Source organism: Physella acuta, unplaced genomic scaffold, assembly GCF_028476545.2.
Source record: "Physella acuta isolate Inbredline_101_S28 unplaced genomic scaffold, ASM2847654v3 ptg000454l, whole genome shotgun sequence".
NCBI lineage: Eukaryota > Metazoa > Mollusca > Gastropoda > Physidae > Physella > Physella acuta.
Window position 1 is genome coordinate 350,917 of NW_026731973.1, and position 17,513 is coordinate 368,429.

Below are 17,513 nucleotides of genomic sequence, written 5' to 3' on the forward strand. Positions count from 1 at the left end.
TTTATGAATGACCGCTTAGGTCTTCGTGAATTAAATCACAAGCAGGACAAGCTCTTCGTGTAAAAATAATATTGTAACATCTACATGTCCTATAAATTATAAGTAACACTTAGTTTGCTTTATAATGGCATACAAGTGCGATGACTAGACTACACTCTATGTGGGTAGTATACAGACTAAAACAATGTATTACAACCAGGTCAGATGAACACTCAACAAGGGTTTTGGGCCAGCAAATAAAACAGGTCTGATGACCACGAGACAATTCAATGGCGTCTGTTTTCGGCCTGTAGTTAAATATTGTTTAAATATTGTTAAAATGTATTGATACTTATTGGCCCTTATTGCAACTAAGATTGGCCAGGTCAGAGGTCGTTGGATGAACCATGGTATGTAGTTAACCAAGGAGGGGGAAGTAATAGGACATGTAGCTGATGGGGGTCGTAGGCAAGATGGTGGTAACATTAGTTCTACCCTTAAAATAGCAATTTTATGTTTTGTCCAAGTTTATCGCTTGGCTTTACACTTAGCAACAGTACAATTATGTTTGTATAGCGGCATTTGCAGATGTTTAAGTTTGCATTTTATTGTATGTAGAAAAATGATTCCAGATTTTTTTCTTAAAGTGCTAATTAATCATACATTTCACAGGTAAAAAATAAAATATGCAATGCAGCCCAAGGGGGGCGCCAAATTGAAAGTTTGTCCCCGGGTGCCGGGAAGGGTCGCTACGCCTCTATTACACACGGCATTTGACCTGCTTGATAGAGGGAGTATTTGCGATGTTTGCTACGCAATAATTGCAAAGGTAGATTGAGAATACAAGAAGGGCCTAGATCTAAGTGAAATACTTAATAAATGGATGACGAAATAAAATAATCTTCTGCTCATTTTGTTTCTAACTCGTATGTGTTTCAATGACTTCATAAATTACATATTTTACAACTGACAAAAAGTCTTTTTTCCGCTATAAGCTAAAGATAAACAAGATTTTTATGCGCCTAAATTTACGGGTCTACTCTATAAATTATGCTAATTGTAGTGAGGTTCTCGGAGCTATATGCATCACATCTAAGCACTAACTGACCCGTCACCTATTCAGAGTTTCTTCCAGGCATCTCTTCCCCCCCCCCCCCCGAAGAAAGTCTACCCCCCCCCCCCCCCCCGGAGAAAAAAAGTCTGGAAGAAAAACTGCACCTATTGCTGCGCTATGGGGAAAGGCTTTTGATTTAATATGCATGTTCAACTAAAAAATAACGAATCCGCCGAGAGTTGGCAGGTAATATACTAAGGCCGGCGTTGAATCAAGAGTTTCTTCCAGGCAGCACTTCGGAGAAACCTCCCATTGATCGATTGAGTATGCTCAAAATTCACATAGTTTTTCATTTCATGTCGATTGGATGAAAGGTGTAATAATGCAAAAAGGACACCTCCCCTCCCACATACATTTTTTGTTCACTTAATTATGTGACCAAATATTGACCCTAAGCCAAATCATGCATAAACGTGAAAAAACCAACAATAAATTAAATTATATCAATCGTTTTCTGAAGCTTAGAGAAACAAAGCGACTTAGGGGTCATCCATAAATGACGGCAAGCTTTTTTTGGACGATTTTACCCCCACCCCATCCGTCGCACGTCGTCATAAAAAGCCAGATCTCCCATAAAATGACGTTACGCCTCAGCCTACAACCCCCTCCCGCGCCCCTCAAAATTGCTGTTGAATTTTTTGTAAAAGATCGATATTTTTCCAAAATCTTGTCACAACTCTTTCAACACAGAGTATTTTATTAAATCTTATTACAATTTATTAAACCGTTTTCTAAAACACTAAATAATGGCTAAAATTCGTTTTCTACAATTGCTTTTCTATAATTAAAAAAAGTGACGTCACACCATCTGAACCCCCTCCCCCCATCACACAGCGTCACAAAGTTACGGACCCCCTCTGTTGCGTCCGAGTTTAGTTTGACTCAGGAAACGATTCGTGGTTAACTTTAATACTTTTATTTGGACTCATTTCTTCACATAACATAGTAGCCCTCACCCTAACAGCTACCAACTAATACCTTACAACCGTTCACTCCAGCTTTTATACCGCACTAGCCGTCCCGGCCAGGCCCTGCTCTGGCTTCTGTGAAAAACCTTTCTGTTAAAGACCATCACCTGTGTGTTTAGTAATCATCATAAACCCGGCATTGCCCACCCAAACCACAACCAACCAAAACCAAAACAACAAAACGCAAACATAACGCTAACACAATTACAAATACAAACGAAAACAAAAACCTAACAACAAACCCAACCACAACCACAAACACCAATACAAACACAAAGAAAAAACAAACAAAAAAGCAAACGAAAACAAAATCCTAACAACAAACCCAACCACAAACACCAATACCAACAAAAAAAAAAACAACGAAAAAGCAAACGAAAACAAACCAAATCCAAACGCAAAACCAACCAAAAACACAAATACAAACCCAAAGAAAAAAACACAAACAAAAACGAAAAAAGAAAGAACAAAAACGAACCAAATCCAAACGCAACCACTAACGCAAACCCACCTAAACACAAAGAAAACACTAACGCGAACATAAACGCCCGGGGCGGAATCACCTGTTTTAGCTTAATGAACGACTATAGTACCCCAACTTATTCATAGTCTTTTGCACTCACTTAAACGAACGCGCCTGTTTCAATTTGATGAACAATTATAATACTCCAAGCTTATCCGTAAAATACCTACAACGTTTGCACTTGATCAATCCCCGCTAATTATGTAATTATTTTTTTTCCCAACACCAAAACAAAGTAATTGAAAAGTAAATTCTTTTCCACAAAATGCAATGGTTTTATAAAGGGAAGTAATTGTGTTTTCCTAATTTATCAAAGGGAAGTAAATGCTATAGGACTAAATAAAGACATAATTAGAATTGTTGTAAAAGATGATATTTTTTTAAAACTTATGTTGAATGAACATGCCGACAATTATTACTATAATTTGAAAAATGAAAATTATTTCCCAACACTTTCAATAGTAATTTTTTAACTCATAAATTTAGACAAATGCGCACGATAATTGTCTAACACTTAAATCCATCCAAGACCAACGACAAACATATGCATTACATACAGAACTGAGCTTTATATATTAGATTCAATCTCGGGATAACAATACATAAACACCCCGGGTTTAACAATACTCTAGGGTAAACTCAACTTACACTCTCCCCTAATTCTTGATTATTCTAACCTATTTCTATGTAACCTACAACTGACCCATAACACCCTCCCCCTACGAGTGTGACGTCATTTATGGACTACCCCTTATACAATGTTGAAAGCAAAACCAACCCATACTTTATATTTACTAGACAATATTTATAATCAAAACCATAACTAACCTAACTCTTCATCCAAAGCACAATCTAACACAACTCCAAGCTAATATATCAACGCGTATGATTATAATAAACATACATCTAACATAGATCATCACTATCTAATCTGAACATTAATTAAACTAAATTAAACTAAACTAAACTAAACTTAACTGAATTAAATAAAATTAGAATATGTAATCTATAGTAATATATAGACTGCCTCTAACACACAATTAGATTAATTGTAACTCCAAGCGAACCCTAACCCGCCTAACACAACACCAACAGAGATTTTAACTTTAATATTTTATAAATCGCCACCGAACTTCAAATTAGGATTTCCCCACCCCCTCACGCTAGAAGTGCGACAACACTTAGAATGCCATACAGATTTTCCTTCTTTTCATTTTATTAAAAAATAAAAAGATTTCTAAGTTTAAACTTGGTCGGGGACAGAGTTTCTTCCAGGCATCTCTTGAGGAGGGGATGCAAAATTGATAGTTCGTCCTGGGCACCGAAATAGATCGCTCAGCCTTTGTATATTAACATGTCTATAGTTTAAATAAACTGGGAGTGATCTCCCCTAAACTTTCTCTAATATTCTTATATAAAACAACAGGGGATGGGAACTCGGGCTATAGACATGATTTTTAATCCATTTTAAATATTTAAAGTTTTAAAAATAGAATAAAATCTCGTAGACAAAAGAATTACACACCAAGTGAACGCCAAATAAAAAAGTGCATAATAGTGCGCAATATTATTAGTACTTTAAAAATGTACATTAGTTTTTTGAGAAATCGGAAGTAGCGTAAATTACTACTTCCGGGTCAACGGAAATTACTCAAAATTTAACAGAAGGTATAAAATTAGATCTTTTACTCACATGTGAAATTTCATTTATCTATCTGAAATAGTACTCAAGTTATAGGCTTTTGAAAAATTCAAAGTAGAAAAAGTACCACTTCCGGTTATCGGAAATCGCTCAAAAGTTGATACGGATCTACGATTTTGATAAAATACTTATATATGAAATTTCATCAACCTAGCTGTAACGGTACTCAAGTAATCGTGTTTACACACACAGACAGACACACAGACAGACACACAGACATACGGACAGGATTGCAAAGCCCAGTTTTTCAGAATGGATTACGCATAAAACCTCTTAATTTTGAAAAATCTGGATTGATAATTTTTGCCCGATTAAAATAAGTCCTCTATACTTCGGATGTGATGAAGGACTGAGGTGTAATACGGTGATAATTGTTAAAATTTCAAGAGATTTTTTTGCACGATTACAATACTTTCTCTATACTTCGTATATACGAGAAAGTAAAAATGTAATCAAAATTATTAATCATGAGGTACCTTTTACTGATGGTGATTACACATTTTTGCGCCCCCCCCCCCCTATGGATAGTGCCCTTATAGGTAGCGCCGGCCCTGCCAGTGTTTCTTCCAAATTTTTTTTCACCGGAGGGGGGGGGGGGGGGGAGCGGACACTGGTAAAAATATGTTTTCTATATAAAACGACAGAAAAAAAACGAGGAATCAAGTTAAATAAAAGCTTGTAAAAATGCCCTTAACTGTGTTTTTAAATGAGATTTCAGTTTTTGTATAAATTAAAAAACAAGTTAATAAAAAGTCTAGTGACAATTTAAGCGCAATTTCCTTATGTTAATAAGTAAATCATCCTATAAATATAAACTCCTACACGATGATCAGTTTAAACCACACGAGCAGAGCTGGTCCCCGCCCCCTCGCGAGATCTGCGCGAGTCTGGCCAATGGCAGCGTGTGTAGACGTTACCTCTCACTAGCGACTGCCTCAGCCGGTGTGCTTGGTTTGGGTGGTAGAAATATTTGTATATTCTTAGTAATCTTAGCCAATACAAATTAGAAGAAATTAATTTTTTGTGACCGAACGAAAGGATATTTTTGAAAACTTTCTTCGGCAATATTGTTCTAAATTATGGCAGGAATCGATTGGTAAATGTTTCAAGTCGCTAAGTGGTCTGGTTGCCGAGATATGGGCAAAAAACAGCATTTTTTCCCGAGGTTTTTTGGCTTTTCCGGGAAATCCAGGAAGGAATTCTGTGAATTTTTTGGGCCTATGTTCATCCTCGGAACTTGCTTAACATATTTGCTTTGGAACTAGTCCTCGATATTGCTTCGTTGAGGAGGAGATACGACTTAAACCAGACCACTTAGCGACTTGAAACATTTACCAATCGATTCCTGCCATAATTTAGAACAATATTGCCGAAGAAAGTTTTCAAAAATATCCTTTCGTTCGGTCACAAATTTTTTTTTGAATTAATTAAAATTTGGACCGAATTAGTAGGCATGTTTATCCAACCACACCACACGCGTCATCACGTTCAATAGCTGCGCCATCACGTTCAATGGCTGCGTCATCACGTTCAGTAGCTAGGCGCGCAATGGTTTTTAGTCATGTAACTCTATTGTAAATAAAACATGTAAAATACTGAAAAAAAAATAATAATAAACGTTTTAATAACTAACCAATGGTTTTACTAACCCTGCTCTTGATTTACGCTACGACAGAGCTATTTTTAGATAACATAAGGAAATTGCGCTAAAATTGTCACTAGACTTTTTAATTACCTTGTTGTTGTTTTTTTTGAAATTGCGCTATTAATTTTTCTTTTTTTGAAATTGCGCTAAAAAACGAACAAAAATAATATTTGTTTTATTTCAGTATTTCTTGTTCCTGTTCATATTTTTGACATTTTTTTCCCGTACAGTATTAACATTTTAAAATAAAGATGGCACCTAATCCCAGCAGTCTTCTCGACTAATTTATTAATTTATTATTATTTTTATTTTAGGCCAAGGCTATTCCCAACTGTCATTTCATGCTAAATACGACTGTGAATAATATCTTAAAATAATAAAAGCATTTATTGTGACTGGGGAGTAAGGAATAGATTAAGAAAGCAGTGCTATTTTTATTTTGTTAATGTTAGCCTATATTTTTATAAATAAATAGGCCTAAGTTAGGTAATCTATCGTTTTGGGTACGTAAAATCGCCCGCGATTTGTAATGTGAAAAACAGGTGACTCCTTAAATTTTAATAATTATTTCACATTTTGAGGAGGATTTATGTTTTAAAAATTCAAAAATGTTTCCTTGATTCATTTATGTACCTGTTTTTAAACAATTGAATTAAAACTTTTCCGTAATAAATGAAGACTAGCGATGTTTCCAACAGATGCAACCATGCTCATTTACTATAGCAGCCATCTTGTCTAAGTTTTATTTTTATAAGCTTTAGCGCCAGATTCAGGGGGAAGCCACTCTATTTTACAAATGGCTGCCGTTTATATAGCAAATCTTGCTCTCAGACACTGCTGTTTAAAGTTAATTTCTGGCCTATATCGATATATTTAGCCATTGATTTAGGTTTATTATTCATTTATCTATAATATTTGACACAAAAGTATGACAATATACTTCTATTAAAGCCTTGACAATGAGGTAACGTTTTCGTACATAAATAGCCGCGGGCGATTTTACGTACCCAAAACGATAGATTACCCTAAGTTATATTACTTAGAATCTATATTATTTTTAATATTTTATTATCTGGCACTTGCATGGTAATATTCATTCAGGATGATTTTAGTTACCGATGTCTGATAATACTATTAATAGACTCATCCATAAAATAGGTGTGTTGGGTTGTTAGTAGTATTCTCGACTAATTTTATTATTATTGTAGGCCAAGCCTTGGCAAGGCTATTCCCAGCCAACTGTGAATAGCCCCAATGGCCCAATACGGCTATTTGCAGTCTGCTGTGATTTCATGCTAAATAAATACGACTGTGAATAATATCTTAAAATAATAAAAGCATTTATTGTGACTGGGGAGTGAGGTATAGATTAAGAGTAAGACTAATTAAGAGAGCAGTGCTATTTTTATTTTATTATATTTTTATAAAAAAGTTATTACAGTTAAAGTCGGTTAAAGTTAAGTTAAGCTTTTAGTTTAGGCTCACAACAGACATATCTGTACAGGCTATGTACTTAGTACGTAGGTCATAGATGATCAATTATGCACTCTAAATCTATACACTAGAATAATAGTAATAGATCTAGTAATTTTTAAATAAATATTAGTAGGCCTATTATAGTCCTACTAATTAAGCATCAGTTTAGTTGGTTGTTCACAATGCTATTCAACTATCAATTACCATTAAAAATTCATATTATCACATAGAATAAATATCAGGTGAAATGGGATGTACCTTTTCATCAGCTATAATATAATTCACAGTTTCCATCACACTTTTCTGTTTTTTTCTTTTAACAAAAATCTACGGGACAGGTCTTTTTTTATTTTATTTTTTTTTTTGCTGATATGCCAACAATCACATCACAAAAGAAAAAAAATTAGCAAAAATAACCCTTCCATGAGTAGCTCAAGTAACTGTTAAAAAAATATTTTGTTAATAAGATTAAAAGACATACATTAAGGGTCATTGCAATATGACATCTGATGGATTTGAACCTGCACCTTCTGGCATGACAGCCACTCCCCATGACTGCTCGACTACACATCTTCATGCTCAGTTGGGTATTTTTAACATTAAATCTATCAAAATGGCCACGACCGTGAAGAGCTTCAATACAGCTATTCACAGTCGACTGTTAATAGACACTTCGATTATTTTATGATTAGAAATGTAAGGCCTATGGCGTAAGGTAGGACTAACTACTCATAGTAACTAACGAGGGTTAGGGCTAAGGACAGCGTTAGCATTGATATTAGCCAGTAATCTAAGCCACAGTTTGTAACTTACTAGATCAAGAAAAGATCTAGCGGCTGTAACTATAAACACAGCCGATGCTCGCTATCTCTCCTTTGTTACAGTTCCAATATTTTCAATAGGCCCTACTTTTACAAAATTTTAATTTCTATGAATTTATTAACACTGTATTATTAAACATCTAGATCTATTCTTGATCTGCACACAAATCATGATGAAATTAAAGGAAAACAATTTATTTAAATGTTTCTTGCTTGAAAGACTATCACTGAAAGTCAGTGATAGTGAAAGAGTAGTGATAGCTTACAACATGATTTCCTATTTTGCCCATTCACATTGGTCTGCCACAGAAAGCTCCCTCCTTAACATTGTATTAAAAGCTATATACATAAGTAAATAATAAGATAAAAGTCTAGGATTAGTGTTGATTCAATATTTTTATGTTAATCTAGTCTATTTACTATTCAAAGTGTCTATTTCCAGTCAACTGTTGAACTGGGAATAGCAGTAATAAGGCTATTCACAGTAATGACTGTTTTGTTTTATATATGGATGCCACGTGATATAGACCACCTGTTGTCCAAATTGTATTTTTTGCAATTGTTAATTTTTAATTTTTTTTCTTTCTGTTTGTGACATGATTGCTTACATATTTGCAGATAGAAAGCCCTGGTTGATTAGTATAGATTTAGTTAGAGTCTATAATTGATCACTGAGACTAAGACCTCCATACTACGCAGCACATATGAACTAAAGGCTAAACTAAAAATATTTTTTTTTTTTTATAAAACAATAACACGTAATTGATACTTCATTCCCCAGTCACAATAAATGCTTTTGTTATCGTAAAATATTAGGCCTATTCCCAGTCGTATTTAGCAAAAATGACAGCTGACTGTGAATAGCAGTGGATGCTATTCCTAGTCTGCTGGAAATAACCCAAATAGTGCTATTCTCAACCAGGTGAGAATAACCTTGGCCTTTACTATTTAGTCTCTAACTTGAAAAACAAATGCTACATGCAATAGCTGAATGTAAATAATTGAATTAAAGAATTATTTTTTTTTTGCAAACATGTTCCAAGCAGACAATGTTATTGAAAAAGTCGCTAAATGTAGACTATGTTTTGTGGCAGCAATTTTTTTTTAATAACTTACAGGCCTAGAAGAATCATGGGGAACTAATGAGAAGCTATGTAATTTTTTTTGCTCAATTGTTTGTGCACCTAAAAAGCCTTGTTATAATGTACAAAAAAGACAAACAGATCACATGACCGTTTGCCATGCAAGTATATTTTTAGGAATTACTAATATTTTTTTAGATACTTGAATAATGTATTAAATGGAAATACTTATTTTATAGCCACCAACAATAGATAAAATACATCATTTTTATATCCTCTTACATCTTGAGGTTATATTTTGCTTCTATTTGTAGGCTTACATATTTTTAGAATTTTTTAATTGAAGTGTATATTTTAGAATTATTAAGAGAGGTTTGTTTAATTTTATATATTATTATTATTTTTACTATTTATTTCGAGCACTGCATGGTAGAATGGCTAGTGTGAAGAAATATCAAGTATGCGTTTTACACTTGAAACCTGTTTTGAGTTTTTTTGTTATTAGTGCTAATGACGTAAGTATTTTATTTCTCTAATGCATTATATACTTTAAGTTTAGGGTCAAGGGTTGGATTGAGGGTTAATGGCTAAGTTAAAAAAAAGGTCAGGGCTAGAAATTGTCTAAGAAAGTAGCATTAATTTTTTTCAATACAAATATTAAGAATTTTAGCTGAATTAATGAAACAAGTATCTTTTGACATATAAAAATAAAATGAGATCATTTGTCCGTGAGATATTTTGTCTGAGATATTTTGTCTGAGATCATTTGTCCTGAGATCATTTGTCATGGAACCCCTTGGCATTACTGGCAATCTGTTTTTAGATCACATCAGACTGAGTGAAAAGATTAACTGACCTTCTGCCATTAATTTTGCCATTTTAATAATAATACTTTATTCTGACTTTATAATCACCAATTTTCACTTTAACTTTTTAATCATCAGTTGATTTATAAAAAAGCAGTCAAGAATGGAAGAGGAAACAGAGCATTTAGCTGCAATGTTATCTATTGTAGATGAACAGTCACACAAATTAACAGAATTTTTAAACTCTGAAGATTTGAAACCAGATCTATCAACAATATTTTCATCTTCTCAAGATATAAAAACAGAATTTACAACATTTTCATCTATTGTTGATGCAAAACCCAACATGACATTCACAGCTTCTCAAGATGTTAAACCCTATACTACAACAGAATTTTTAAACTCTGAAGATTTGAAACCAGATCTATCAACAATATTTTCACCTTCTCAAGATATAGAAACAGAATTTACAACATTTTCATCTATTGTTGATGCAAAACCCAACATGACATTCACAGCTTCTCAAGATGTTAAACCCTATACTACAACAGAATTTTTAAACTCTGAAGATTTGAAACCAGATCTATCAACAATATTTTCACCTTCTCAAGATATAGAAACAGAATTTACAACATTTTCATCTATTGTTGATGCAAAACCCAACATGACATTCACAGCTTCTCAAGATGTTAAACCCTATACTACAACAGAATTTTTAAACTCTGAAGATTTGAAACCAGATCTATCAACAATATTTTCATCTTCTAAAGACATAAAAACAGAATTTACAACATTTTCATCTATGGTTGATGCAAAACCCAACATGACATTCACAGCTTCTCAAGATGTTAAACCCTATACTACAACAGAATTTTCATCTTCTAAAGACACAGAAACAGAATTTTCAAGTTTTTCATCTTTTGATAAATTTACACCCAACAATTCATTTATAAGCTTGCAAGATGTTAAACCTGATGTTACAACTGAGTTTTTAATTTGGAAAGATAAAAAGCCTACTGTATCAACATTATCAACATCTGAAGATAACAAATCAGAAGTCACAACTTTATCAAGTAGTAAAGATTCAAAACCAGATTTATTGACAGGATTTTTATTTTTTGAGGATAAACAACAAAAAGGGCTTGAACTTCAAGTTGAAGAAAATCTCCAGTTTTCTAGAGACAAAAGATATCAGATTGTTTCTAGTCAAAAATACAAATGGTTTTCTCAAAGTTCTAACTTAAAAAAACATAAAACAGGTCAAGAAGGAAATGAGCAAGTTGAATATGATGGTGGCCATGAGAATCTTTCTCAAAGCTGTAATTTCAGTAAAAATAAAAAAGACCACTCAAGAGATAAGCAATACATATGTGATATTTGTAATAAAAGGTTTTCTTATCGATGTAGAATATATACACATGTGAAAATGCATTTAGGAGATAAGCCACATAAATGTGATGTTTGTCATAAAAGGTACAGTAACATTTTTAGTTTAAGTAGACACAAAAGAATTCATTCAGGAGAAAAGCCATATGAATGTGATATTAGTCATAAAAAGTTTAGTCTGAAGATAAATTTATCAAATTACAAAAATGTTCATTCAGAAGATAAGCCATATGAATGTGATGTTTGTCATAAAATTTTTTCTCAAAATTCTAGTTTAAGAATACATAAAAAGATTCATTCAGGAGAAAGGCCACATGAGTGTGATGTTTGCCATAAAAGGTTTTCTCAAAGTTCTAATTTATTAAGTCATAAAAAGGTTCATTCAGGAGAAAAGCCACATAAATGTGGGGTTTGCCTGAAACAGTTTGCATCTAATTATAATTTAAGTGCACATAAAAAAGTTCATTCAGGAGATAAGCCACATGAATGTGATGTTTGTCATAAAAAGTTTAGTCAGAAGATAAATTTATTACATCACAAAAATGTTCATTCAGAAGATAAGCCAATTGAATGTGATGTTTGTCATAAAAAGTTTTCTCAAAAATATAGTTTAAAAAAACATAAAAAGGTTCATTCAGGAGAAAGGCCACATGAATGTGATGTTTGTCAGAAAAGGTTTTCTCAAAGTTCTAATTTAATAGCACATAAAAAGGTTCATTCAGGAGATAAACCCTATGAATGTGATGTTTGTCATAAAAGGTTTTCTCAAAGTTCTAATTTAAGAAAACACGAAAAGGTTCATTCAGGAGAAAGGCCACATGAATGTGATATTTGTTATAAAAGGTTTTCTCACAGTTTTAATTTATTAAGACATAAAAAGATTCATTCAGGGGAAAGGCTACAAGAATGTAATGTTTGACATCCAAGGTTTTATCAAATTTCTTGTTTATCTTCACACACAAAAAAATTCATTAATAGAGACCACATATGTGTTCTTACAGCATATAAGCCATTTGTCTGTATTAAAGATTTTCTCAAAGTTCTTATTTAAGTGCACTTGAAAAAGTCATTCAAGAGACAAGCCACATTAATCTGGTATTTGTCATAAAAGATTTTCCCAAAGTTCATTTAGGAGATAAGCCACATGAAAGTGATGTTTGTCAAAAAAAAATTATGTTGAAGGTAAATTTATCACATCACTAAAATGTTCATTCAAGAGATTAGCCATATGAATGTGATGTTTGTCATAGAAAGTTTTCTCAAAGTTCTGATTTAAGAAATCATAAAAAGTTTCATTCAGGAGTAATGCCCCATTCATATAATGTTTGGCATAAAAGGTTTTCTCTAATTCTAATTTAAAAAGGCATAAATAGGATCATTCAGGAGAAAGTCCACTTTAATCATGAATGTAATGTTTGCTATAAACAATTTACTCACTATTTTAGTTTAACTACCTATGAAAAAGGTCATACAGGAGATGAGCTACTTGAATGTGATATTTGACATACAAGGTTTTCTAAAATTTCTTGTTTAATCTTCACATAAACATTTTTCTAAAGAGACAAGCCACACGAATGTGATGTTTGTCACAAAAGATTTTGTCAATTATCTAATTTAAATACTCATAAATAATTCATTCTAGAGGTAAGCCAGGAAATTCATCATTACTAAAAACCAATTTAATGTCATTTTTAACATAAATAATTAATTCTAGATCAAATTATTATTGAATATCTTGTTATAATTTGTTTTCTTCACGTAACTTTAACTAGTAGTCATCCATAGTGTATTAATTTTAATATTTGTATTATAAAAAGGTTGTTTTGTCAAAGAGTATACTATATCAATTATTATACATACTCTGAAAAGAAGTTGTATTCTGACTGTAAAAGGAAATAGCATCCTATTATGTCAGCTGCATGTGTACAACTTTTTTCTTTATGTAACCTACTTTTTTGGTGTTATTTTTGTTGAAAGTAAGTTAAGCTATAGCTTTAGAAACCTAGGGTTTTCTTTTTATATCGGCATGGTTTAGCTCAGGTCACACAGTTAATTTGCCTGTTCTTTTCACATTATATAAAATTGACAATTCACATTCATTGAGACAAGGAAGTGAACTAATTATGCTCAAACCAATTACACATATTATTAACAATAACAGAAGCTAACTAAAATAAAACACAAAGTTCAATTCATTTATTTACATTTACTAGATGTTTACAATATATGTAGGCCCTACTGTTACACAATTCTCATTCTTAACTTTACACATTTACACTACTTACAAACAGCTCAGTCACACATACAGCAACATGACAGAATATCAGGTTGACAGGTAAAACAACCTGCATTAGACAAGTACAATGACATCAGGCCAGCAGTCACAGTGGCATCTGGCTAACAGGTACAGTGACATCAAAACTTCTGAGCAGACAATCTTTTTTTATAAACACTTTTTCATCTTTTGCTAAATGTCCTTAATCATTATATTTAGAGGTATAGAATCTCAAATCATATGATCAAACTCTACTGTCTGCAGTGTATAACTCACACAGACCATATGTAAAATCTGGCTACCCAAAATTTTTTTTTTCTAATGTTTGTCCTTGAAATGTATTTATTGTCATCACTAATCCAGATAATATTGTAAATTGAATTGAGATTGACATTTATATGGTAATTTAGTACTTGGGCAGATCTGTACTAAAAATATTAATATTAAGCTACACAGTTTCTACAATAGCATCCCGTCGTATCTGTACAAGTCAAAATAACTATATAGGGCTAGAAGAAGCTCTTGAAGGGATAATGGCTGCTGTTGTGAATAAATGTACCAGGTACTATTGACCAGTGTCTATAAGAGAAAAAAATGGTGGTGGGTTATCTTTACTTATCTACTGGATATGGCCATTTGTAATGCTTGGTTGCTGCATGTTTTGATTAACATGACTGATGAGCTGCCATAAATGGATCAATGAGAATTTAAACGATTAACTGCACAAATGTATTTACGAGAGAAAAGTACAAAAAGTCGTCCAACATCATCACTAGTTCCTACAGTGGATAAAAAAATGATCGTCATAATCCGGAGTAAATTGTCAACTAATTGCATTGTGTTATTTCCCATTGCCGGATGCGCTGGCGATGTGAAAAATGAAAAAAAAAAAAAACTTTGTGATGAGCTTTTGATGACCTTGCTTTGGGCAATTTTACTCCTAATCTGCTCAGTGTACTCGGCTGTGTACACCCTTTACCTTTTTGATTATGTGAATTTCTCTGTATTTTTTGTAATAAATGTTCTAATCTACCCATATATATTATAATAAATAACTATTAAAAGTAATTTTTACATGTAGCTTTCTTTTGGGCGTTAATGGGTTGATTTATTTTTAAAAATACGTATCATTTGTATTCATGCTTAAATAAAGAAAAGGTAAAGCTCACAATTAAACATTGTTGGGTTAAAACCCGAGGCTGGATAAGGACTGGGGTTAGGTTTACTTACTTACTTAATCCTCATCACTCCCTGTGGAGTATAGGGCAACAACAAATCTCCGCCATTCCACCCTGTCCTGGGCGAGCCACTTTAGTTCATGCCAGGTTTTGCCAGTAGCCTGTACTTCTTCTTCCATCTCCCTCCTTCATGTTCCCAGTGGTCTTCCTCTACTTCTCTTTCCGGGTGGGTTCCACTTCAGCGCCATGTTGGGGAGTCTTTTTTTGCTCATGCGTAGGACATGGCCCAGCCATCTCCATCTCCTCGTTCTAATTTCTGAGACAAGGGGTTAGGTTTAGGCCGAGTCTATTGTACTGTTGTTTGGTTAGAACATTATATGTTGTGTTTTTTTTCCCACAATCATGTATTAATAATGTTCTCTTGGGAACATTATTATTAGCGTTTCTTTATAAATGATACCTACGTCGCCACTTCTAGTGTTGTGTTGTGATGCTTTCCATATTTTCATACCAATTAAATAGTGTGCAAATAGGTGATACTTTAGTTATATTCTGAATCTATCTTAGCGTTAGAATCACATTTGTTTTTATATCTTAAAAGACATTTTCTTAAATTGATACTTTGAAAAACATGTGTTTTTACCGAGTAAATATTTACTAAAGATTCAAAAATTAAAATATTTAGTACCACAATTTATTAATATTTCTTTTAATTAACATATACAAATTATTATATTGTTATAGGAAGTGGTATAATATTTATGAAATATCAACAAAATAAATAGATGTTTCTAAGATAAAAAAATAGTGACATGTTTTTCTTTTATTAACTGTTTGTGATATAATAATAGGTACTTCCCTTTAGTAATGTGAGCGGGTGAATGGATGATTTATTTTGTATTATTTTATTGTGTGCGAATCTGTGCGTGGATGTTCTACCGGCTTTTATGTTTATAAGACACAATTTACCATTTTTTTGGTTTAAAGTACTGTTGATTATCAGTGTATTTTATATTTATTTCAGTAAAATATGTATCCCTACCTCCCTTTGTTCTGATTTTTTTTTTCATGATGTACAAAGATAGTTTATGCAGGTACGAATACTCACATAGTTTCACCTTTGCTCTGATATATATATATATAACAATTTATTTACAGTGTTAATAAATTTAGAACAGCATATTTTAATGTCTAAAACTTAATCAAACTTAGAATACATTATTATCATGTAATCGCCTAGTCTAACAGAAGTTAAATTGTGATGAACAAAAAAAACAACAACAAAAAAACATCACATGTAAAACATTATAATGAAGCATGGCAAAATTTCGTAATATATCATTTAATTTTTTAAAAGATTATTGTTTTATATTTCAAAAGCAAATCAATGACACCTCAATAAGAAAACTCAAGCAGAAATTATTACCTCCCCTTAGTTTCATCTAACTCGCGAGTTTAGCCCAAACACACAAGTCAAGAATATATTTTATTAGGAAATACTGTTTATTGCACGTTGTGTTGTGCATAAAATTTGAATTATAGTAAAATGATGTACTGTGTTGTCTTCTTCTTCTTCGTTCTTAATTTTAGTTTTGGAAGGGATCTCCTCCAACACAATTAAGTATACGTGTCAACTGTTTTAGTGCCATTGAGTCCATTGACTCCGATTTCAGCTGCTTTACTTTTTGGATTAGCTTTTGTCCAACCAAGAACAAACTACAAGGCAGCAGTTGTTTGTTTGATTTTGGAGTTTTTTCTCCAGCGAACGAGCCTTATCTGCCTGATTGTTCGAACTCGAGACATTTCGGTTTAGCAACCATGAGCTTTACGACTCGGCATAATGCTGGACATAATATCCCTTCATATGCCAAGGTCGCAAGAAATAGGTAAACTCCACTACTCGATAAACAAATTTTCGAATTTAAAATCAAATAATAGGTAGAATGCGGTCTAAGGTATGTAACAAAGAAAATTCTATTCATATTTAAGAAATGCAGTTGTAAACAGTTGTAATGCAGTTTTTATATTGAATAGCAGTCTACGGTCAAAGGTACGTAATAATGAAAATCCAGACCATCTGAAAAATGTTAAGAGTTATTTACCCTGAAAGGAATTTAACTATTTAATTTAAAATCAGCTTTTTTAATAGTAAAAAGTATTTAACAAAAATAAATAAAAACATAATAATAATACGCAGAGTTACCAAAACAACAGAAAATCTTAAATTAAAATTCAAGATTTTTTGTTGGCTAGTTAACCTATCTTCGAGAGTTGCAGTTACATACCGTTTAAGAAATAATAATAATAATTATTATGCCTATTATGCTAAAAAAAACTAAACTACTACTACTACTACTGCTACCACCACTACTACTACCACCACCACTACTACTACTACTACCAATAATAATAATAATGTAAATAATAATAAAGATAATAATAAAATAATAGTAACAACAATTAGAAAATAATAATCTATAGTTTTGGTTGCTTGTTAATGACCTTACGCGTTTTGAGTTTAAATTTTGCACTAAATATTTCAATACAGCGCAACTGAT

General features: G+C 32.5%; 2 protein-coding genes across 8 annotated transcripts in view; one reads left to right on the top strand and one right to left on the bottom strand.

Annotated features, from left to right (window-relative positions):
- The window catches only part of LOC131943413 (D-beta-hydroxybutyrate dehydrogenase, mitochondrial-like), a 143,521-nt gene extending 136,593 nt beyond the window's left edge, over positions 1–6,928 (bottom strand). Inside the window, exon 1 of the mRNA XM_059303530.1 lies at positions 6,565–6,928. The gene's annotated coding sequence lies outside the window, so the exon portion shown is untranslated. The remainder of the gene's footprint in view (positions 1–6,564) is intronic.
- A 94-nt stretch (positions 6,929–7,022) lies between these two features.
- On the top strand, positions 7,023–16,000 carry LOC131943415 (zinc finger protein 3 homolog). Of its 7 annotated transcripts, none has more exons than XM_059303538.1 (3): positions 7,033–7,089; positions 9,347–9,825; positions 10,255–16,000. In XM_059303538.1, the coding sequence occupies exon 3, from the start codon at positions 10,280–10,282 to the stop codon at positions 12,419–12,421; it is 2,142 nt and encodes a 713-aa protein (XP_059159521.1). In that variant the 5' UTR covers positions 7,033–7,089; positions 9,347–9,825; positions 10,255–10,279; the 3' UTR covers positions 12,422–16,000. The 7 variants fall into 7 exon arrangements, with proteins under 7 accessions (XP_059159524.1, XP_059159521.1, XP_059159522.1 ...); XM_059303539.1 differs by lacking the exon at positions 7,033–7,089 and adding an exon at positions 7,242–7,293; XM_059303535.1 differs by lacking the exon at positions 7,033–7,089 and having other exon boundaries at positions 7,327–9,475; positions 9,731–9,825.
- Positions 16,001–17,513: the final 1,513 nt, after the last annotated feature.